This window comes from Phascolarctos cinereus, unplaced genomic scaffold (genome assembly GCF_003287225.1).
Source record: "Phascolarctos cinereus isolate Bilbo 61053 unplaced genomic scaffold, phaCin_HiC Scaffold_5;HRSCAF=322, whole genome shotgun sequence".
NCBI classification, from domain to species: Eukaryota; Metazoa; Chordata; class Mammalia; order Diprotodontia; family Phascolarctidae; genus Phascolarctos; species Phascolarctos cinereus.
The window spans coordinates 327,209,271-327,229,709 of record NW_027555958.1 but is presented as its reverse complement, the minus strand read 5'-3'; the positions used below and the strand labels follow the sequence as shown (position 1 = coordinate 327,229,709).

Below are 20,439 nucleotides of genomic sequence, written 5' to 3'. Positions count from 1 at the left end.
TTGCATTTTATCATCACAATAACCCTTATATTTGATAAGGCATACAGTTATATACTATCTACATTTAGATGTGGAAAGTGAGGCAGGTCAGTTTAAATGACTTTCATGGAGTCATAAAGCTAGTTAGAGGTAGAATGGGGACTAGAAGTCAGTTCTCCAATACTCTAAACTAATATAGAGAACACATATATAAAGTGAATAAATACAAAGTCAAGGGTTCCACAAGCAATTTGAGATCAACAGATAATTTGAAACAGATAAAATATAATTTATCTTTAGTTCTGGAAGGAATTTTGTATAGATTCACCTTCCTATATGTTTTCCTTAGGCTACAGTTCAAATGAGCCTCCATTACCTGAACAAAGGTCAAGCAAAGAATAAACACTTTTGAGCATTTTTGAGCAAGGGACTGTGTTCATTTCCGAGAAGTGAGGAGCAACTCAAGAGAGAGAAAGGACAAGAGGAAAAAACATACCTGAGTTAAAATATGTGTTGTCGACAAGTCACAAAGTACATAATCTACATATAGATTAAGATAAAGCTAATCAGATTTTTGCTTTTGACTTTTATATAACCTTGAGTAAGTCATTTTAACTTCCTAATTTTTTTTCCCGTATGAAAAATGCAATGAATCTTCACTGAGGAAATGTTTACTTTGAATTGAAGAAAGATCCAGTTCCTTGAGCTGTGATCCTCAGAGATAGAGAATATACTACATCATCTTTTAACCATTCATTTTAGTATTCGAAAACCCTCCAATCAGGAAGTCTGTACAGTTGCATTCCTTTTGTGGAAATTTAAACACATTGGGTATTTTTCCTTTTCCCAGGTGCCCTAATTAGCTGGGTAGATTGACTGTCTCTCTCCTCCCCTGCTCCTTTGCCCTTTCCTTATCTTAGGTACCAGCGCTTCTTGTCTGACTTTGATGAACTTACAGGCTGGATGGTAGAGAAAACGGCCCTTATTAATGCAGATGAGCTGCCAACAGATGTGGCAGGTGGGGAAGCCCTGTTAGACAGGCACCAGCAGCATAAGGTATGGCATCTGTTCCCCAGGACCTGTTCCTCTTCACATTTCATTTCTCAGAGGGACTTATGAGGGCCCCATGTCCAGCAAACTGCCTTAGCCCAAAACTAAATCAAAATCCTACATTTGAAGCCTTCTTCAACTGAAGCTGTATCTTATAGGCTGTAGGTATATGACATGTATGACATATGACATATAAGAAGAGGTCACAGTAGTAGACATTGGGGAAATACACACACACACACACACACACACACACACACACACACACACACACACATGGACAAAGGAGAAGTGCAGGCAAAGTATTTGAGGAACATCCAAGGAGGGAGGTATCACTCATCTAGAGGGACCAAGAAAGTTATCATGGAGAAGGACAATCAGTCAATAAACATTTATTAAAGCAAGTACAAAGTACAAGGCATTATGCTAAGCACTGGGACTACAAATGTAAAAAAAATGAAAATAAAATTAAAAAAAAACAGGAGGTAGTACCTGGATTGGGCCTTAAAATCAGAGATGAGGAGCAAGTGTATTCAAGGTATGGAGGGCAGTTTCCTGGATATATGGAGGTAGGAACCTGCAAAAGGACATCAAAGAATACCCAATGACAATCTGACTGGAATGTAGAGTGAAAGAAGGGATAGAAAGGGAAGCAAAATTAGAGCTAGATTGGGAGGAGGGTGAGGAGGATATAAATACTTGCTAAGGAGTCTATCCATGAGGAGGCCACTGAAGGCTTTTGAACAGGAAGATGATATTGTCAGACCTGCATAGAACTTGTAAGAGATCTCCACATTTGTAAGGCCCACAGCTACAGCTTTGTCCACTCCTATCTTACACTTAGTTTATGGCCAGGGACACACTGTCCACAACCTCAGCACTGCCTTTATGGAGAGAATGATGATTCAGACCTTTACTGTGAGTCATTTTCCTCCAGGAGACAATAAATTGAAGATGAGAACAATCTTTATTATTAGTTTCTGGATAACGTCAGATGTTGTGGTCAGCATCTATTATGACAAAACTTTATATGTGACCTCATAACAGCACAAATAGTGATTTTTTTAAAATTATAATAATGAGCTGCCCTAGGAGTCTGTGGTCACCCTGACCCTGGACTGGCCCTGAAAGCATTAGGGAATAGGGGTTTGTAATCACTGACTCTCCTCCTCTGGCATTCAAATTACTTCGTATAATGTCTCTGCCTCAGTTTGGGCAGACTGTTTAGAACTAATGTTTTGATAGGACAAGATCAGAGGTCAGCAAATGATGGCTCAAGGTCCAAATCCAACTCACCCTTTGCCTTCCTATGGCCTGTGAGCTTTAAAAATCAAAAAGCCATTCTTAACTAGCATGCCACACACAATCAAGATTTGGCCCATGGGCCATAGTTTGCCATCCTCTGGACTAGGAAAAAAAAAACAAAACAAGAGAGTGGGTCATGCAGTGAGGTCACATCTATTTAAAGATCTCTATCAACAAGATTCTATAGCTTCCTTTGACCACCAAAGTGAGTATTCCCCAATTTTCTATGGCAGAAAATCTGAATTCTTCTGACTTCAACTTAAGCACATTTTGTCTTGTAATCACAGCATGAAATTGATTCCTATGAAGATCGGTTTCAGTCAGCGGCAGAGACTGGCCAGTATCTGTTGGATGCTGACCACGAGGCCTCTGAAGAAGTTCATGAAAAGGTAATTTGGACATATTAATGACTAGTAATTTGCTTCCTTTTTACCCCCAGTAAAGTTCCAGAATATACTAAAAGCCTGTAGTGAGAGAGACTCCAGGAAAGCATTTAGATAAATCGTTCTTGGTGAGATTAAATTATTTCTAAGGTCTCCTTAAGCTTCAAAATTCTCTGATGTACCAGACTTAACCCAACCTATAGCAGATATGATTATGCCTGTTACCAAATACCTCCAGCAACAGATTTTCCACATTCATTCTCTATCTTACTTGTCAGTTTAGTGTTCTAGAATCATCTTTAATAAGCAGTGCTTAGATCTTCTGTATGAAACTTGAAAGAGCTTAGAGAGCCCAGCACCCTCCTTCTTTAGATGAGGACCCTAAGAGGTAAATTACCAAAGGTCTTTTAAGTGGCACTAGGTAGAACTGGGGCAAGAATACAAGTGCTAACAAACACATTGTAAGATGACTGATTTTGATAGACTTAGTTCTTCTCAGCAATGTAAGGATCTAAGACACTCCAAAAGATTCACGATGGAAAATGCTATCCACATCCAGAGAAAGAACTATGGAGTCTGAATACAGATGGAAGCATATGATTTGGTCGCCTTTTCTTTTATTGTTTTCTTTTGTGTTTCTTGTGGTTCCTCCCATTTGTTCTAATTCTTCTTTACATCATGATTAATGTGAAAATATGCTTAATATGAATGTGTAATTAGAGCCTACACCAGATTGCATGCTGTCTTGGAGAGGGGTGAGGAGATTGAGGGAGAGAAAATTTAAAACTCAAAATCTTATGGAAGTGAATGTTGAAAACTAAAAATAAATAATTAATGTTAAAAAGAGAATCCAAGTGCTTTGATTCCAAATGTTCTGATTTCCATTATCTCATGCTGTGCCTGGCTTTCTGATCTTGTCACTCAGTCTGGGGATCCATCTTATTTTGAAGCTTATAGCCCAATACCAACTACTGCAGAAATGTGATTCCTACTGGGACTGCAAACTAGGGGAACTCATTTGGTTTACTCAGTGAGAGAAAGTTGCTGAGTGAATTAGCTTGGACAGAGCAGTAATAATAATATCCAGCATTTACATAGTGCTTTAAGGTTTATGAAGCACCTACATATGTTATTTCTTTTGATCCTCACAACAGCTCTGTGAGGTAGGTGCCATTATTATCCCCATTTCACAGATGGGGTAGCTGAATCTGAGGGAAGTAAAGTGGAGCGAAGATCATAGAGCTTGTGATGTGGTCCTTCCAATTCCTAGACTTCAGGCTCTTTTCATGACACCAGGCTGCTCTCACCACCAAGAAACAGTTGAGGAATCCTAGATCTAACTCAACAAGCCCCTTCCCCCAATTAACCTGACCTGTTCTCCCTCTTCCCCAAAGATGACTTCTCTTGACAATGATCATGCTGCACTCTTGGAGTTATGGGAGAAACGTCATCACCAGTATGAGCAGTGCCTGGACCTGCACCTTTTCTACCGAGACAGCGAGCAAGTAGACAGTTGGATGAGCAGACAAGAGGTAAGGAGGAAGCACAGTCAGACTATCCCACCCTAGACAGTAGTGGGGAGAAGGTCCAAAGCTGTCCACTTGGGGGCCACAGTCCATTGTGGTGTCAGAATAGAGACAATGAAAAAGGCACAAAACATAAAGATAGTAAGCAGGCACAAATGAATACAATGCTGAAATAGACAGGGATGGACAGGGCATTAAAAGAGCAAACAGAGTCAAGGAGAGAAGACTTCACAGAGCAGGGGGTGTCCTGTGGTAGACATGAAAGGGAGGGAAGTATGTAGATTAGTCAAGGGGATTGAGGTAGAAGGGCCTTATAAACTTTGGAAATGCCACCTGCTTTAAAGGTAGGAAGGCCCTTCTGATTTGTTTCTGTTTATTCACTTGGGAGCCTGACTCCAATCTGGATATCACAGGCTTCTATTGGTATCCTCTCCACAGGCGTTCTTGGAGAATGAGGACTTGGGGAATTCCCTGGGTAGTGTGGAAGCCCTTCTTCAGAAGCATGATGACTTTGAGGAAGCCTTTGATGCCCAGGAGGAAAAGATTACGGTAAGTCCTGGGCCTTGGGTTTAGACAATGAGCTTGATGTGGGTGGAGGCCTTCTCTTCCATCTTGCTGTTTCCAGTCAGGATTACTCTTATACTGTCACAAAACTGTTACAGATATTTTTCTTTTTTGTGGGGGGGGAGTGGGGATGTTCTGGAAGAGATGATCTCATGCTGTCTGTTTTTAACCCTTTCTAGTTTCTAACAGCCCTCACTAACAAGAAGGTTTTCCTGACATCTAGTCTAAATCCTTTCTGCTGTAATGCACCAATTCTCCTTTTCTTGACTTCAGTAAAGACAGAAAGCAATGCTCCCCAATCTTCTATTTAACCATTCCCCGTGTATTTGAATCATGAAACAATCAGCCTTGCACTTTCTCTTTTCTAGTCTAAATAATTCTTTAAAAGAATCTTCAGAATCGTATCTGGATTCCCAAGTTGTGTCTATTTATTTACTCATCTGTGCATATTTTTCTCTAGTAGAATGTAAGCTCTTTGAAGGCAAGACTGTGCTTGTATCCCCAGTGTTTAGCACAACTTCCAGCACATACTAGACACAAAAAAAGTTTATTGAATTACATTGAATTGAATTATTTTATAGTATTTTACCCCTGTTTCTCCTCTGCCCCCTACCCAAGTTTTCCCTATTCCACTTAAGCTGTGGAACCCAGCCCTGGCATTAAGATTCCAATCAAAGTTTATCCAGATCATAACAAGAGATTCATGGTTTTAGCTTACTGTTTATCTTTTGGTTCTTACTCAAACACAAGTTTAGGTTTCTGTTTCATGAGCAGTCCTCTTCAATTCTTATCTGCCATACTTGCTTCTCAGTTACCCTCATAAGACCATACATAGTCTGTTCCCCACTAACAATAATGTGATAATACATTAATACTGCAAAAACAATAGGTAACATTTATATAGTACTTACTATGCTCCATGGACTATGCTAAGTGCCTTACAATTCTTTCCATATTTGGATTTCGCAACTCTAGGAGGTAGATGCTATTATTATCCCTATTTTACAGATGAAGAAACTGAGGTAAAAGGGTTAAATGACTTGTCCAGGGTCACACAGCTACAAAGTGTCTGATGCCAAATTTGATCTCAGGTCTTCATTACTCCAGACCTGGTGTTCTATTTACTGTGCCAGAGGGTCTCATCCATTCCTACTCCTGGTAAAAAGAAGAAATAGGATTGTCAAGTTTTCTCTGCCTAATTTCTAACCATTCCTCTCAAGGACATTATGGATAATGTCACCTACTTCTAGAATGTCCAATCCTTGAAAAGTTTCTTTGCAAAGCAAGTTGATTGTTTTTAATAACTGCACAAACTGTGTCCACTGTCCTCATGGTAACCAAAGAGAAATCACACTCTCTCTCTCTCTCTCTCTCTCTCTCTCTCTCTCTCTCTCTCTCTCTCTCTCTCTCTCTCTCTCTCTCTCTCTTTACTAGACACTGGATAAGACAGCAACCAAACTGATTGACAACGACCATTATGATTCGGAGAACATCGCTAAGATCAGGGATGGGGTATGTCTGTGTATTCCATAGCCATGAGTGGGGTATCTATCAATTTGGTTTCAGGGACTTGGATATGTGGTGAGTTCTGGGTTGGTGGGTGCTGCTGGTGTTTTTGCATAGCCCTTGTGGTTTTACTTATGGCAACGTTGTCTGTGGTTCTTTTGTAGCTTCTGGCACGGCGAGATGCCCTGCGTGACCGGGCTGCTGCCCGACGGAGGCAGCTGAAAGATGCCCTACTTCTGCAGCAACTCTACCAAGACTCTGATGACCTGAAGAACTGGATCAATAAGAAGAAAAAGTTGGCGGATGATGAGGATTACAAGGTGGGCAGACAGTCAAATTTCAGATATCTTCAATAAGTTAGTGTTTTTCCTGACCCTCCCATCGCTCATCCATAGTAGAGTTTGGAAAATCATATTTCTGTCTGTTTCCTGGATGTGTTCTTAGATCTGTGTCTTCTGTCATGTCTTTTTGGTCACTTTGAGCCTCCCATGTTAGGAGAATGATGTATGTATTGCTAACATGAGAGGCTGGAAGCTGGGACCCACAAACAGGCCAGCTCTCGTCTACAGTTACATATTTGGAGTTGCAAGAGCCCATCTTGTCAACCCATACATTTTACAGATCAGAAAACTGAAGTCTATGGGGGAGAAATGATTTATCTCTCTTGATTTCTTCTCATCCTTTGATCTCTTTGATGCTGTACTCTAATTATCTTACTCCTACCTCTAACATCTCATTCTTGGTCTCTTCACAGATTCCTCATTCTCTTGCCTCTTAAAATGCAGACATTTCCCAAGGCTCCATCCTTGGCTTTCTTTTTTCTCTTGAACATGCCCTCAGTTACCACTTCTAAATGGATGACTCTGAAATCTGTCCCTCCAGATTAACTCTCTCCCCAAAGCTCCTGTCCTTCATCTTTAATTGCATGCATGGAGATGTTTACATCTCTGCCTGGAGTTTCTATTGATATCTCAAACTTCACATGTCCAAAACTAAATTTCTCTGTTTCTGCTTTCTTTTCATTTTAATTTTTATTGACATATTTTGTTTCTATGTAATTTTCATTTCTACGCATACTCTACACCAGGGCTTCTTAAAATTTTTCCATTGGCAACCTCTTTTCACACTTTGGCAGCATTTGTTGGTGTCACATGGCCTGAGGGCATTCACAGTACAAAGTGTATGCTCTTTCTGTTCAGAACCAAGGTTGCAGTGAAGTTGTGCAGTGCAACATGGGTAAGCACTGCCAGAAACACCTCCGATTCATTACGTGTTTGATTTTTAATTAATTTTTGGTCATTGTGCTTTCACAAACCTTTTACCGTTGCCAAATTTTTCATGATCCCATATGAGGTCATGACCCGCAGTTTAAGAAGAGTTTACATCAGTACCCCATCCCCACCCTGAATGCCCATACATAACAAGGAAAGGGGAAAAGATAAGTTAACAAAATGAACCAACATATATTCAAGTTTGACAGTCTATACTACAACATCCCACACTTAGAGTTCACAGTTTTGCCAAGAATGAAGAGAAGTCGATTTTCACATATCTTCTTTGGTACCAAGAGTGGTCGTTATAGTTGCACCATGCTCAGCTATTTCCTAGCTTTCTGGTATTATTTTCATTTATATCTGTAGTTATTATGCATATTGCTTTCCTGATGGTGCTGACTTTACTTTGCATCCATTCGTAAAAGTCTTTCCATGGTTCTCTGTATTCTTCACATTCATAATTTCTTATGGTGTAGAGATATTTCATTACATTCACGTATCACAATTTGTTTAGCCATTCAATCAATGAGCACAACCCCTTTACTTTTGTTGGTGGCACCGTCATCCTCCTGGCCACTGAGACTGAATAACTCAGTTGTCTTTGACTCATGTCTCACTCACATCCCCCAACCAATCATCTGCCAAGTCCTGTTGACTCTCATCTACCCATCCTGATAAAACTGCTCTGTTTCAGGCTGTCATCAACCAGCTCCTTGTTTATTGTGACAACCACACTAACTAGTCTTCCTGCCTCTTCTCCTATGATCTTTCCAGTGTATTCCTCTGTTGGTGGGATACTACCTCTATATTTGTGTGTTCATAAATATTTTAAGTGTAGAGGGAAGAGAAAATATTGTGCAGTTCAGGTGGAGAACCTGTGGCCTTGAGGCCACATGTGGCCCTCTAGTTCCTCAAGTTGCACTTTGACTGAATCCAAAATTCACAGAACAAATCCCTTGAATAAAAGGATCTGTTCTATAAAACTTGGACTCAGTCAAAAGGCCATACCCAAGGACCTATAAGGCCACATGTGGCCTCAAGACCTCAGGTTTCCCACCTCTACATGAACAAATAGTCAGTTACAATAACCCTCCATTTCTTTGTTAATATGGCTAGGCTTTTCAAGAGTGATATCCTCCAAATTCTAAATTCTCTGTTTTGCCTCCAGAACCCTCACTTCCTCCTCTTACACAGCATTTCATTTCTATCTCCCTCCTTCCCCCAGGATTCGCAGAACCTAAAGAGCAGAGTTCAAAAGCAGCAAGTGTTTGCAGAGGAGCTGATGGCTAATGAGATGCGCCTCAACAGTCTGAAGAAAACTGGCCAGGAGATGATTGATGATAACCACTATGCCTCTGACAATGTGGCTGCCCGCATTAGTGAGGTCACTGCCCTCTGGAAGGAGCTCCTGGAAATCACAGAACAAAAAGGTCAGAAAAAAGGACTTCTTAAGACAGGCTAATTTTGTTTTTGACCATGGTCCTGACCAGGGCCTTTCTACCTCCATTATTGCAAATATGAATGTCCCTCTTATTACCTGATGAAGTCTAGTCTAAAGAAGATTTCCCATTCTCCTTTAGTTCTTCTTTCCAGTGGCTACCTTGCAGTCAGCAAGTCCTTGTTACAGCTTGAATTTTCTGAGCCTTCTTGAGATGACCAGGTCCCATTGCTCAAAAGGCTAGCATAGGGAGCATATATGTACTGTGATAATTCATTGTCAACTCCACCAGAGAAACCCTAAGTAGAACTGTCTTCATAACAAGAAGACTAAGAGAATAACCCTTACTTCTGGGGTCACATTTCTTTCATATAGCCAACTTATCTAAGGACATTACAAAATGACCAGCACCCTCCATACCCCAGCCCCCATGCTATTCACTACTCTATGGAGCAAAATGATTCAATTCTCATATCTAGGACTTGATTTTTTTTTTTTGGTGAGGCAATTGGTGTTAAGTAACTTGCCCAGAGTCACATAGCAAATGAGTATTATGTGTCTGAGGTCATATTTGAACTTAGGTCTTCCTGACTCCAAGGCCAGTGCTCTATCCACTGCACCACCTAGCTGCCCCTAGGACTTGATTTTTTAAGGAAGCTAGGTCATGTAATGGATGGAATTTGTGCCTGAGAATTAGGGAGATATAAGTTCAAATTCTGCGTCAGACATTGAGTAGCTCTATGACTCTGGACAAATCACTTAGTTTCTCTCAACCTCAGTTCCTTCATTTTTAAAATGGGGATAATAATCACGCTTTTATCATAGAACTGTTGTGGTAATCAAATGGGATAACATATTGAAGTGCTTTACAAACCTTAAAGCTCAATGTAAATGCTAATTTATTATTAAATATCAGTATTTTTTTTCTTTTTACTTAAATATTTCCACTTATGAATCTTGTGGAAAAATACAATGCCACCGCTCCCCAACTCTACTCTCATCCCCCCTGGAATAATAATGGAGTCATACAAACCTAGGAAAAGAAAAATCTGGCCAAGGGCCGGCACAAGTCCTGATACTATAAACTCCAGTCATCTTTGCTGTCTAATATGCATCCACCCTTCTGCTATGCCAGCCCATTTTCTCTTATTTGTGCCTCTCTGGAGTTTTCCTATTCTTCAAGAGACTATTCAGCTCTCCACCTTTTCTCTTAACTTTTTTTTCCGGTTTAAATGATCAATAAATCAATCCACAAGAATTTTAGTGCTGGCTAAGTGCCTAATATGGTACTATCTACTTTCTCATGATGAGGTATGTACTTCTTCTGTTCATTAGACTGGGCAAATTTCCATAATGCTAAGCTATTAAGTGGACTTTTAAAGATTGGCATTATCCCAAGTGACGTCACACAAGGCAAGGTTAGGGGTAGGACTTGAAGGTTGATTGTTGCTTCTTCCCTCCTGTAACCTAGGCAAGGACAGTCCTCTAGGAAAATATACTAATGTACACTGAGCATAGTCTCACACTATCATCCGCCTCCCTTCATTGGTGTCTTTTCATTCACTCAGCTGTCCAGTTGTTAACAATCAACAACATTCAACAAATGTGCTTTTACTAGCAGTCAGTCCATCTCCTATGCTGAATGCCTTCTAGGTATGGGCAGACACTGGTTTGGGACATTGAAATGAAGTCAGGATAAGTGAGAGAGATAGGGGAAGGGCATCATTTTGGCCAGTATGTGTCAGTCAAGTTTTAATGAACCCAAGTCTTTGTGTAACTGTCTTTGATGTGTTTCTCTGGTGTCATCAGTACCTAGGTGTCCACACGTTAGCTGTTTCTACAACTCTAGAAACAAATAACTAATGTCACATCTGCTATGCTGCTTCCTCAACGTCCCACAGATGCAAGCAGACTATGACCTCTGGGTATCCTTTCTAGCAGAAAGAACTTTCCAGAGCACTACAGAGACATTCACACCATTGTTAGGAAATCAGAACTTCTTCAAAGCCAAAATCTGGATGGTGTAGTCAGTCAGTCAACCAACATTTATTAAACACTTATTATGTGCTTGTGTTAGCGCACTATGCTAAGCACTGAGGATTCAAAGAAAGGAAAACACTATTCCATGTTCTCAAGGAGCTCACAATAGGGGTACATGGCAGAGATGTTCAAATAAACACTATGTTGTTTCAGAATAGTAGTGGGCTCATTTCAAAATCACCAGCAACATCCTAATGTTGACTCCTCTGTAAAATAACCCTGCAACCATCATTACTTCCACAGAGTAGGATGACATTATTGGCTGTCACGTTTAGCATACTTGTGTGTTACTTCCTATGCTAACCTGGACAGCTGTCACCAGTCTCTGCCTGCTTCACTGCTAACAAACAATTGAGAAAGACACAGAAGAATGAGTTCCATAGCTGAAGCTAGTTTGGTTGCAATAGGAGCTATAAATGTTGTTAAGAATACAGCTGGAGGAGAGAATGGCATCCTAAGGATCTTGTCATAAGTCATGGGATATAGACCTTAGAGGTCACTTGGTCCAACTCCCTTCTTCTGTAGGTGAGAAACCTGGGAGAAGACTTCCAGGAAGGCAGTGGTGTGGGACAGACTTTAGAAGAAAGGGTGGGACAAATGCAAAAGAGGAGAAATTATTACTTTCAGGGTTAAGACTAGGAGACCAAAGGCTATTGGCCAAAGACAAAACAGGGAGAAAAATGGGAATGCTACAGGTCCTGATATCAAGTTAGGGTGTGAGTACATTTAACAGCCAGTTGGTGATACTGTAGCCTTTGGGAGGAGACTGAGGACACTTGCTAGCCAGGCTTCCAAGCCTGGGAGTGAAGCCAGCACTATCAGTTACAACTCCTGCAGGACACAAAAGGACTTACCTACTATCATCAGAGCCCTCTCCAACTTCCCTGTGTCCCTTGGGCTTTGAGGGAATGGAGTTCAAGCTTGGCATAATGAAGACTCACCATGAAAGGAAGTGAACAAGCATTTATGAAGCACCTATTTTTTGCCAGTTACTGTGAGAAGCACTTTATAAACATTATCTTCTGTGATCCTCACAACAACTCTAGGAGGTGGGTGCCATTGTGATCCACATTTTATCATTGAGAAAACTGAGGCAGAGGTTGAGTGACTTGCCCAGGGTCACATAACTGGTGAGTGTGTGAGGTGGGATTTAAATTCAGGTCTTCCTGACTCCAGGCGCAGCAATCTATCCTTTCCGCTACAATAAGGTGAGTCTTTTCCTGGGCCTGAGCCTCATGTCTCCCCACAGGAGCCCAGCTGCATGAAGCCAACAAGCAGCTACAGTTTGAACAGAATGTGGAAGACTTGGCACGCTGGCTGGAGGAAGTGGATGGCCAGGTTGCCTCTGAGGATTATGGGAAAGGCCTGGCTGATGTCCAGAATCTCCTTAGGAAACATGGACTCTTAGAGAACGACGTGGATGCTCATCAGGTACCTAAACTCTTTAGCTATTGGGGTCTATTGAGGGCGGAGGCTACAGGCCATTTTTGGCTCTTTTTTATCTCCAGCACTTAGCACAGTGCCCAACACTTAGTAGGTGCTTAAATAATGTTTATTGACTGAATGCTGGGCGCTCAATAAAAAGTAAGGACATTAATGCAAAGGGTAGAAGTCAAAAGTCAATAGTTCTCCTTTTGATCTGAACAACATCTAGAAACAGAATATTTATCCTAGGATATCTCAGGGTAAGAAAAAGAGTATGTATGAGGGGCACCCAAATGTATTGGCAAGAGCACACACAAGACTCCCTCCAGAAAACTTGGTTTCTGTTCCTGTTTTTGCCACTTAACTGGCTGTGTCGCCTTGGGCAAATGAATGAACCTCTCTGAACCTCATTTTCTTTACCATTATGCAAATAACATAATCCACAGGACTGTTGTGAGTAAAGTTCTCTATAATCCTTAAAGTGTTATAGAAATATGAGCTATATTTATTATGTGATAGACAGGACATAGGTATAGGCTACAGACCTAAAGATAGAGGGATGAGGACCTATAAATAATAGGTGGAAAAACTTCTAGATATCACAGCAGGACAGTACAGGGAGAGATCCAGGATGGAATAGCCATATAAGGTAATTCTGAGTAGGCTTCCAGTAGGTACAGAAAGAAATCTTTGGATAATGGAAGGGTTTTGGGTGGTGGGAGGGGGAAGGTAGTGAAGGAGGCCATCAAGAACCTATAAATAGCCCAGGTGAAGACTCTGAGATGGAAAGACTGAAACTAGGTGCAGAATTTCCTGACTTGGGAGTAGAATACAAGCCAAAGTGTCCCATTTTAAAATCATCAGAATGGGAGGCATTTGGTGGAGAACCTTTAAAATAGACATTGAGAAGTATATATTCATTAATAGTAACTGGGATGGACAATTACATATTATAAAATTTGCAAAGTGCTTTCCGTACACTCTCTCCTTTGAGCCATACAACAACCCTGTGAAGAAGAAACTTTTTAAGTGAGGTGACTGAGGTGTAGAGAGGTAATACAGTTACTGTTACAGGCAGGATTTGACCCCAGGTTTTCCTGACTCCAAGTTGAGTTTTCTATCAATGACACCATGTTGCCTCCAATAAATGATTAATTGGGAGTCACTATTAAACTCCGAGCAGAGAAGAGGGTTGAAATCAACATGTCAGCAGTGCCTTGCCCTCAAGAGAAGGATAGATGGGAGAACAGGTTGAACTATACAGCTATATAAGGAGTTTGGATAATGACCTGCTGGACACATATGTCCATTAATTGCTTATGTTTAACACCCTCTAGACAACTCTCTAAGACTATAAGTGGTAGAGAAAGTTAAGTTGTTGCTGTTCAATCGTTTTTCAGTCCTGTCGGACTCTTCATGACCCCATTTGGGGTTTTCTTGACAAAGTTACTGCAGTGATTTGCCATTTTGTTCTCCAGCTCATCTTGCAATTGCTGGAGGGAGTTCCCTCACCTGGGAGCTCCCCATACTGATAAAATCTAGGGCAGTGGTGTTAAATCCAGATGGAAATGGATCTTTGGTGCTATTGACTTAGAAAACCACAAATTGGCATTATCTTCGTTGTATAGTATTTAATTTGTTTTGTTAAAATTTCTCAGTTACATTTTAATCTCATTTATACCAATCAACATGATATCCTTGATAGAGTACTCAACTTGGAGTCTGGAAAACTTGTGGTCAAATACTGCATGTGACACTAACTGTATTACCTCTCAATTTGGGGCAATACTCTGGAGTTTTGGGGAATGCTTGTACCTATGCCTTAGGGGTAAACAAAGCATTTTGGAGTTTAGAAGGCTTAAAATGTTCATTACCTCCTTTGCTCCTCTGGATTGAGGTAGATAAAATTTTAGTAGGGGGGTTATTATGTGCATTTTATAGATGAGAAGTTGGACGCAAAGAGTTTAAGCATAGTCATATAGCTACATATACTAATAAGTGTCAGAGATTGGACTTGAACCCAAGTTTCTTCTGATACCAAGTTCATCTTTCTTTCCACTGTATGATGATAACTTTGTTTTTATTTCCATGTACCCATACCCTGTGGTTTTCCATTCTTCCTTTGCGTTTGTGTTTAGAAGGCCACTAGAATTAATTGGATTTCTAATTCTTACCAACTTAGCTGTTGAACAAGCCAGTTTACATTAGTTTCCTCCTTTGTAAAATTCCCAGGTGAGAGAATATGATTTCTAGGTTTGTTTTCACCCTAGCTTTCCATAAATTTTTGAATTTGGGGTGGAACAGAGAGAAAAACCTTAGTAGGATTCCCTAGAACTAATTGACAGAAACACTGCCTTGTTTAACGTAGAAGTGCTGATCCTCCTTGGGTCCATCTCCACCGACTGTGGTGAAGAAGTAATTGCATATTCTTTTTTCACTACTAGGACCAAGTAGATACAATCACAGACCTGGCTACCTATTTTGAAGAGGTGGGGCATCCTAATGCTGGAGAAATGAAATCAAGGCAGGAGTCACTGGTGTCACATTATGAGACTCTGAAGGAACCACTGGCCAGAAGGAAGAAGAAGCTCATTGACCTTCTGCTACTGCAACAGATCTGCCGGGACACAGAGGATGAGGAGGCTTGGATCCAAGAGACAGAGCCTTCTGCAGCCTCCACTTACCTTGGTTAGTACACACTGAGCTGGAGGCTCTTAGGATTTCCTCACTACAGGAGGAAGCTAATGATATCTTTGTCATTCATTAGCTATGAGGTGGGTATTTGGCAGTAGGGGAAAAGGCTAGAAGGAAGGGCTTCTCAAGTTTGGGAATGCCACATGCAAAGGAATAAAAGCAGATATGAACAAATTGGACATAAGAAATGACAAAGAACGTCTTAGCTCCTACCTATCAACTTTATGGGAATTTGTTTATTTCTCTTGAGAAATGTTGTCTAGTCTAAATGAGGGCTACTTCCAGGGTTTGGCAGCTTCCACAACCTGGCCAATTTCTTGTGTTCTCAGGACACTGGGACAAATTTGCATGGTCTCAGGACACTACTGCTGTTCCCTTTTCGTATATATGTCTAGATAAAGATAGAGATAAAGATATATAGATAGATATGGACGTTGATAGATTGTAGATAGACAGCTATATATACAAACCACATATACACACTATATATATACATATATGTGTGTATGTGTACATGTGTGTGTGTGTGTATATATATATATATATATATATATATATATATATATATATATATATATATATATATATATATATATATATATATATATATATAGAGAGAGAGAGAGAGAGAGAGAGAGAGAGAGAGAGAGAGAGAGAAAATTACATGCCAATGATTACTGAGAAGGAGGGTAGGTTGAAGTGTAGTGATTCCAGATCTTGAAATCAGGAGACTTAGTTTTGACTCCCATTTACACGCTGTATGTCTCTATATAAGTCACTTCATGTGTTTAGACCTCAGTTTCCTAATATATTAAATGTGGATTATACACATTAGCTATAAGTATCATGGGGGTAAAATGTGGGTTTAAGTCCTAAGACACTGAAGGATTAGGGTGATTAGAATTATGCAGGGTTATTTCTGGAGAAATAAGCCTTGCAGGGTAGGAGGGCTTGTATGGAGAAAAACAAGCAGGAAATCTTGACTGAGAGGAGTAGCACAAGATTGGAGCAGCATAAGAAAGGGTAAAACTGGGTAGGAGTTAACCTGGACATTTTACTTAGTTGGGGCAGAAAGTCTAAACCAAGAGGGTCACAAGAAATGAGAGGCATATGTACGGGACTAAGAAGGAGTTAGTGGAAGCACTTTGAGAAGTGATCTTTTCCTCAGGCTGATAGAGAGGATGAGGGATAAATGCTCCCTTCCCTTTTATGAAGTAATTAATGTAAGTCCTGGAGGTGTAAGAGGAAAGAGTCTAAGTGAAGTTGGATGGTGTCCCTTCAGATGGATGGGGCAGTTCCCAGGATACCTAGCCTCTGGGCAGAGGTTCTTTGAGATGTTAAAGAGTTTATGGGGTTCTGGATCAAGTCCATTTGATCTTCTTTCTTTCCCCCACTAGATGTAAGGACTTGAAGACTTGTGAATTGGGAGTCTAAGAACCATTTTTTCTCTTTCTAGGAAAGGACCTAATTGCTTCTCAGAACCTGTTGAACAGGCACCAAGTCATCCTGGCTGATATTGCCAGTCATGAACCCCGAATTCGTATCATCACAGAAAAAGGAAATAAAATGGTGGAGAAAGGTACGGTGATGAAGGCTAGACACAATCTCACTTAGCCAGGGCCCTCTGGGCTAACTTGGCACCTCAGAGTTAGGAGGAACCTTAGAAGTTATTGAGTTAATCTCTTGTCCTAATATCTGCCACTAGGTGGTATGGTAGATAGAGCTCTGGGCCTCAAGTCAAGAAGACCTGAGTCAAATCCAGCCTCAGACACTTACCAGCTTTATGACTGTGGGCAAGTCATTCAAGCTCTGTATGTCTCAGTTTCCTCAATTCTAAACTGGGGATCATAATAGCACCTACCTCCCAAAGTTGTGAGGATAAAATGAGATAATATTATGAAGCTCTTAGTACAATGCCTCCACCTAGTAGGTACTTAAAAAATGCTTATCTTCTTCCTTTCCCCCTCCAATGTAAGAATCTCTTCTACTGTATCCACAACATAGGATCATCCAACCTCTACTTAAGTATTTCTCTCAGTGGAGAGTTCATTCTGTTGTCATACAACAGTAATTATTTAAAAGGTTTTTTTTCCCCTTTCATTAGCTTAAATTGATCTCATATTTTCTATTTATGGCCCAAAATATAAAGAAGTGATCTCAGAGATCATTTGGGTTTACCTAGAGCCTAGCCTCTTTGTAAGTTCTGCCCTTTAGAGTAAGGAACAGGAGAGAATAACTCTCTTCCCTTATTCATCTGACTCATATACCTTCATATTTTTGAAGCCAGCTATTTAATCTCCCTCTTATTCTCTAGATGAAACATCCCTTTTCATTGGAGTTTCTCAAGATATAGATTTTGGATTCATTAACTGTCCTGGTCATCCTCCTCTGAACTTTCTCTAATTTGTCAGTGTCCTTCTAAAAGTGCCTGGCCCAGAATTGTACACGATATTCCATATGTGGTCTGACTAATGCACATTAGAGCAGTTATTTCTATCCGTGACTGAGTCAGTAGGCCATGCCTGTTCACTTGCCTATTTCCAAAAGATCAGGTTCTCCCAAAGACTTTTGAGAAGATGCCTAGTCATCCTACCCTGGTAAGATGATTTATGATGACTCCTGTAGTTTTCTCATTCTTCATACTTGAGGGCCCTTCTAGAATCTATGAGGCTCACTCATGCTTAGCTATCCTCGAGCCTTATGGCAAGAACCCTTTCAACACTACCTCCATCCTACAACTCCAGTGACTACTTATGCCACTTTGTGTTTATACAATAGATGATCTCCTTACAGTTTTTTTTTAATTCACTCTTGAATATACTTTAGGACTATCTGTATAGGTGGGAAGGGAATCATTAAACATTCCCTGTACCCTGCTCTACAGGGCACTTTGCTGCAGATGATGTAGCCTCTAGGGTCAAGAGTCTGAATGAGAACATGGAGTTCCTTCAGGCCCGGGCTGCCCAGCGACAGCGTGACCTGGAGGACAATGTACAGTTCCAACAGTACCTTGCAGATCTACATGAAGCAGAGGCCTGGATGCATGAGAAGGAGCCCATTGTGGACAACACAAACTACGGGGCAGATGAGGAAGCTGCTGGGGTAGGTTAGAACAGAGAACCCAGGGAACTCAAACTAGATGGAACAATCTCCTCATGTGGGTCATTTAGTGCTTAAGTGCCCTAAGGAATCCAAGGCATAGGTAATAGAAAGAGCAGTAGATGTGGACTACAAAGTCATGTGCTCATGTTTTAGTTCTGTTATATCTACACATATGACTTTTGGCTAGTTGCTTGCCTTCTGTAGGCAAGGCTAACTCTAGGCAGAGCTGGTAGCAACTGGTTTTACAACTGGCTCTCAGAAAATATAATGTATGCAGGTACATTTTGAGATTTAATCTGAGTTATTGACATTTCCTCTGTCACTTAAGCCCAGACAACCAACAAAACAATAAATGGAAACCTGATTTATAGCATTTGCTGATTTCCAAGGTGCAAATTGTCACCCTGAAAATTTAACAATATATTCTATAAACTGTTTCCAGCTGGCTCCAGCATACCCCTGAATCTAGGTCTCAGTTTTCTCATCTGGAAATCAAGGGCTTAGATTATGTGATTTCCTAAAGTTCTTCAAAACTGTAACATCCAATGATTCTTTGAGATCTGAGAAGAATCTAGTTTGGTTTTACATATTTGGGAATACCTTGGAATTAATAGGATCATTTTGGTGGTCCCCTAAAATTGACATACTCTTCTAAAAGGTTCTTGCTTTCATCCAAAGCCTGCTGAAATAACTTGATTGGGAGCATTTCAGACAGAAGATCTAAAAAGCCCTGAGTTTCAGGATGATTTTTTTTGTTGGTTTGCATATTTTTCGTTTGAGTGGCAGCATGGTGTAAAGATTAGGGCACTAGATTTGGTGTCAGGAAGATCTGGGTTCAAATCCTGTCTTAGCTATTTATTAGCTAGGTGGTGCTGGGCAAATGACTCAAGGTGTCTGACTCAGTTTCTTCATCCATAAATTGAGGGGATTGGACTTAATAGCCTCTGAGACCCTTTCCAGCTCTCTAAATCTACGATGCCATAAGAAAATTTCCTTAAGTGTCTTTAAGAGCTGGGGGCAGCTAAGGAGCAGTGGATAGAACATTGGCCTTGGAGTCAAGAGGATCTGAATGCAAATCCAGCCTGACCTTGGGCAAGTCACTTAATCCTGATTTCCTACTCCCCTTCCTTAAAAAAAATCCTGGTCCCATGCTAAAGTCCCCAGGTTATTTCTTTTATTTTTTTTTGGGGGGGGGATCAGGCAATCAGGGTTAAGTAACTTGCCTAGGGTCACACTGCTAGAGTCCTCCTGACTCCAGAGTCAGTGCTCTATCCAGTACTCCACCTAGCATTTTTATGAAGTCCTTATATTCATTTGAATATATTCAAAACTGAAGAAAATATGTTGAAACTGTAATTTACTACTCTGAATCATGTACTGAGGATTATGATGAAGTTAGGATCAAAAATAATGTTTCTAAAATGCCTCAGTAGCAATGGGGAGAATGTGTCTAGGGGGTTATCAAACTGGGTTAAAACATGTAGCCCAAAAAGGAATCAGCCAAGCCTTAGAATTAAAAAAGACAGGTTTGCAACCAGAAGGGGCATTTGAGGCCTTTTAATTCAACTCCCTCATTTTACAGATGAGAAAACTAAGGTTGAAAGAAACTAAGTGATTTGCCTAGAATCATATGACCAGGAAAGAACAGGGTTAGGATTGGAACCCAGGTGCTCTGACTCCAAATCTAGCATTCTTTTCATTGTATCACGCTATCTCATCTTGAATTTGAACTGTGCTTTCTTAAAACCTGAAATACTTACTTACCTGCGTGATCCTGGGCAAGTCACTTAACCGTGTCAGCCTCAGTTTCCTCCTCTATAAAATGAGCTGTGGAAGGAAATGGCAAACCACTCCATATCTTTGCCAAGGAAATCCCAGACGGGGTTGCAGAGAGTTGGACACAACTGAAACAACTGAACAGCAACAAAAAAAGTAAACTATTTAAGTATAAGTTATATACAAGTAAAGCTATACTAGCTTTAAATAAATAGCTTTAAAAGTTTTTGAAGCACGTTACATACATTATTTCATTTGGTCCTTACAACAAATCTGTGAGGTAGGTGCTAATGCTGTCGTTGAGTCATTTCAGTTACGTTTGACTTGTGAGATCCATGGGGTTTTCTCGGCAAAGACAATGGAGTGGTTTGCCATTT

General features: G+C 40.5%; 1 protein-coding gene across 1 annotated transcript in view; it reads left to right on the top strand.

Annotated features, from left to right (window-relative positions):
• SPTA1 (spectrin alpha, erythrocytic 1) overlaps positions 1–20,439 on the top strand; it is a 103,610-nt gene that overhangs the window by 11,304 nt on the left and 71,867 nt on the right. Inside the window, 11 exon segments of the mRNA XM_078156189.1 lie at positions 900–1,035; positions 2,622–2,723; positions 4,112–4,249; positions 4,682–4,792; positions 6,242–6,319; positions 6,478–6,633; positions 8,813–9,017; positions 12,315–12,496; positions 14,935–15,178; positions 16,641–16,763; positions 18,069–18,286. Coding sequence (XP_078012315.1) covers positions 900–1,035; positions 2,622–2,723; positions 4,112–4,249; positions 4,682–4,792; positions 6,242–6,319; positions 6,478–6,633; positions 8,813–9,017; positions 12,315–12,496; positions 14,935–15,178; positions 16,641–16,763; positions 18,069–18,286 — 1,693 coding nt within the window.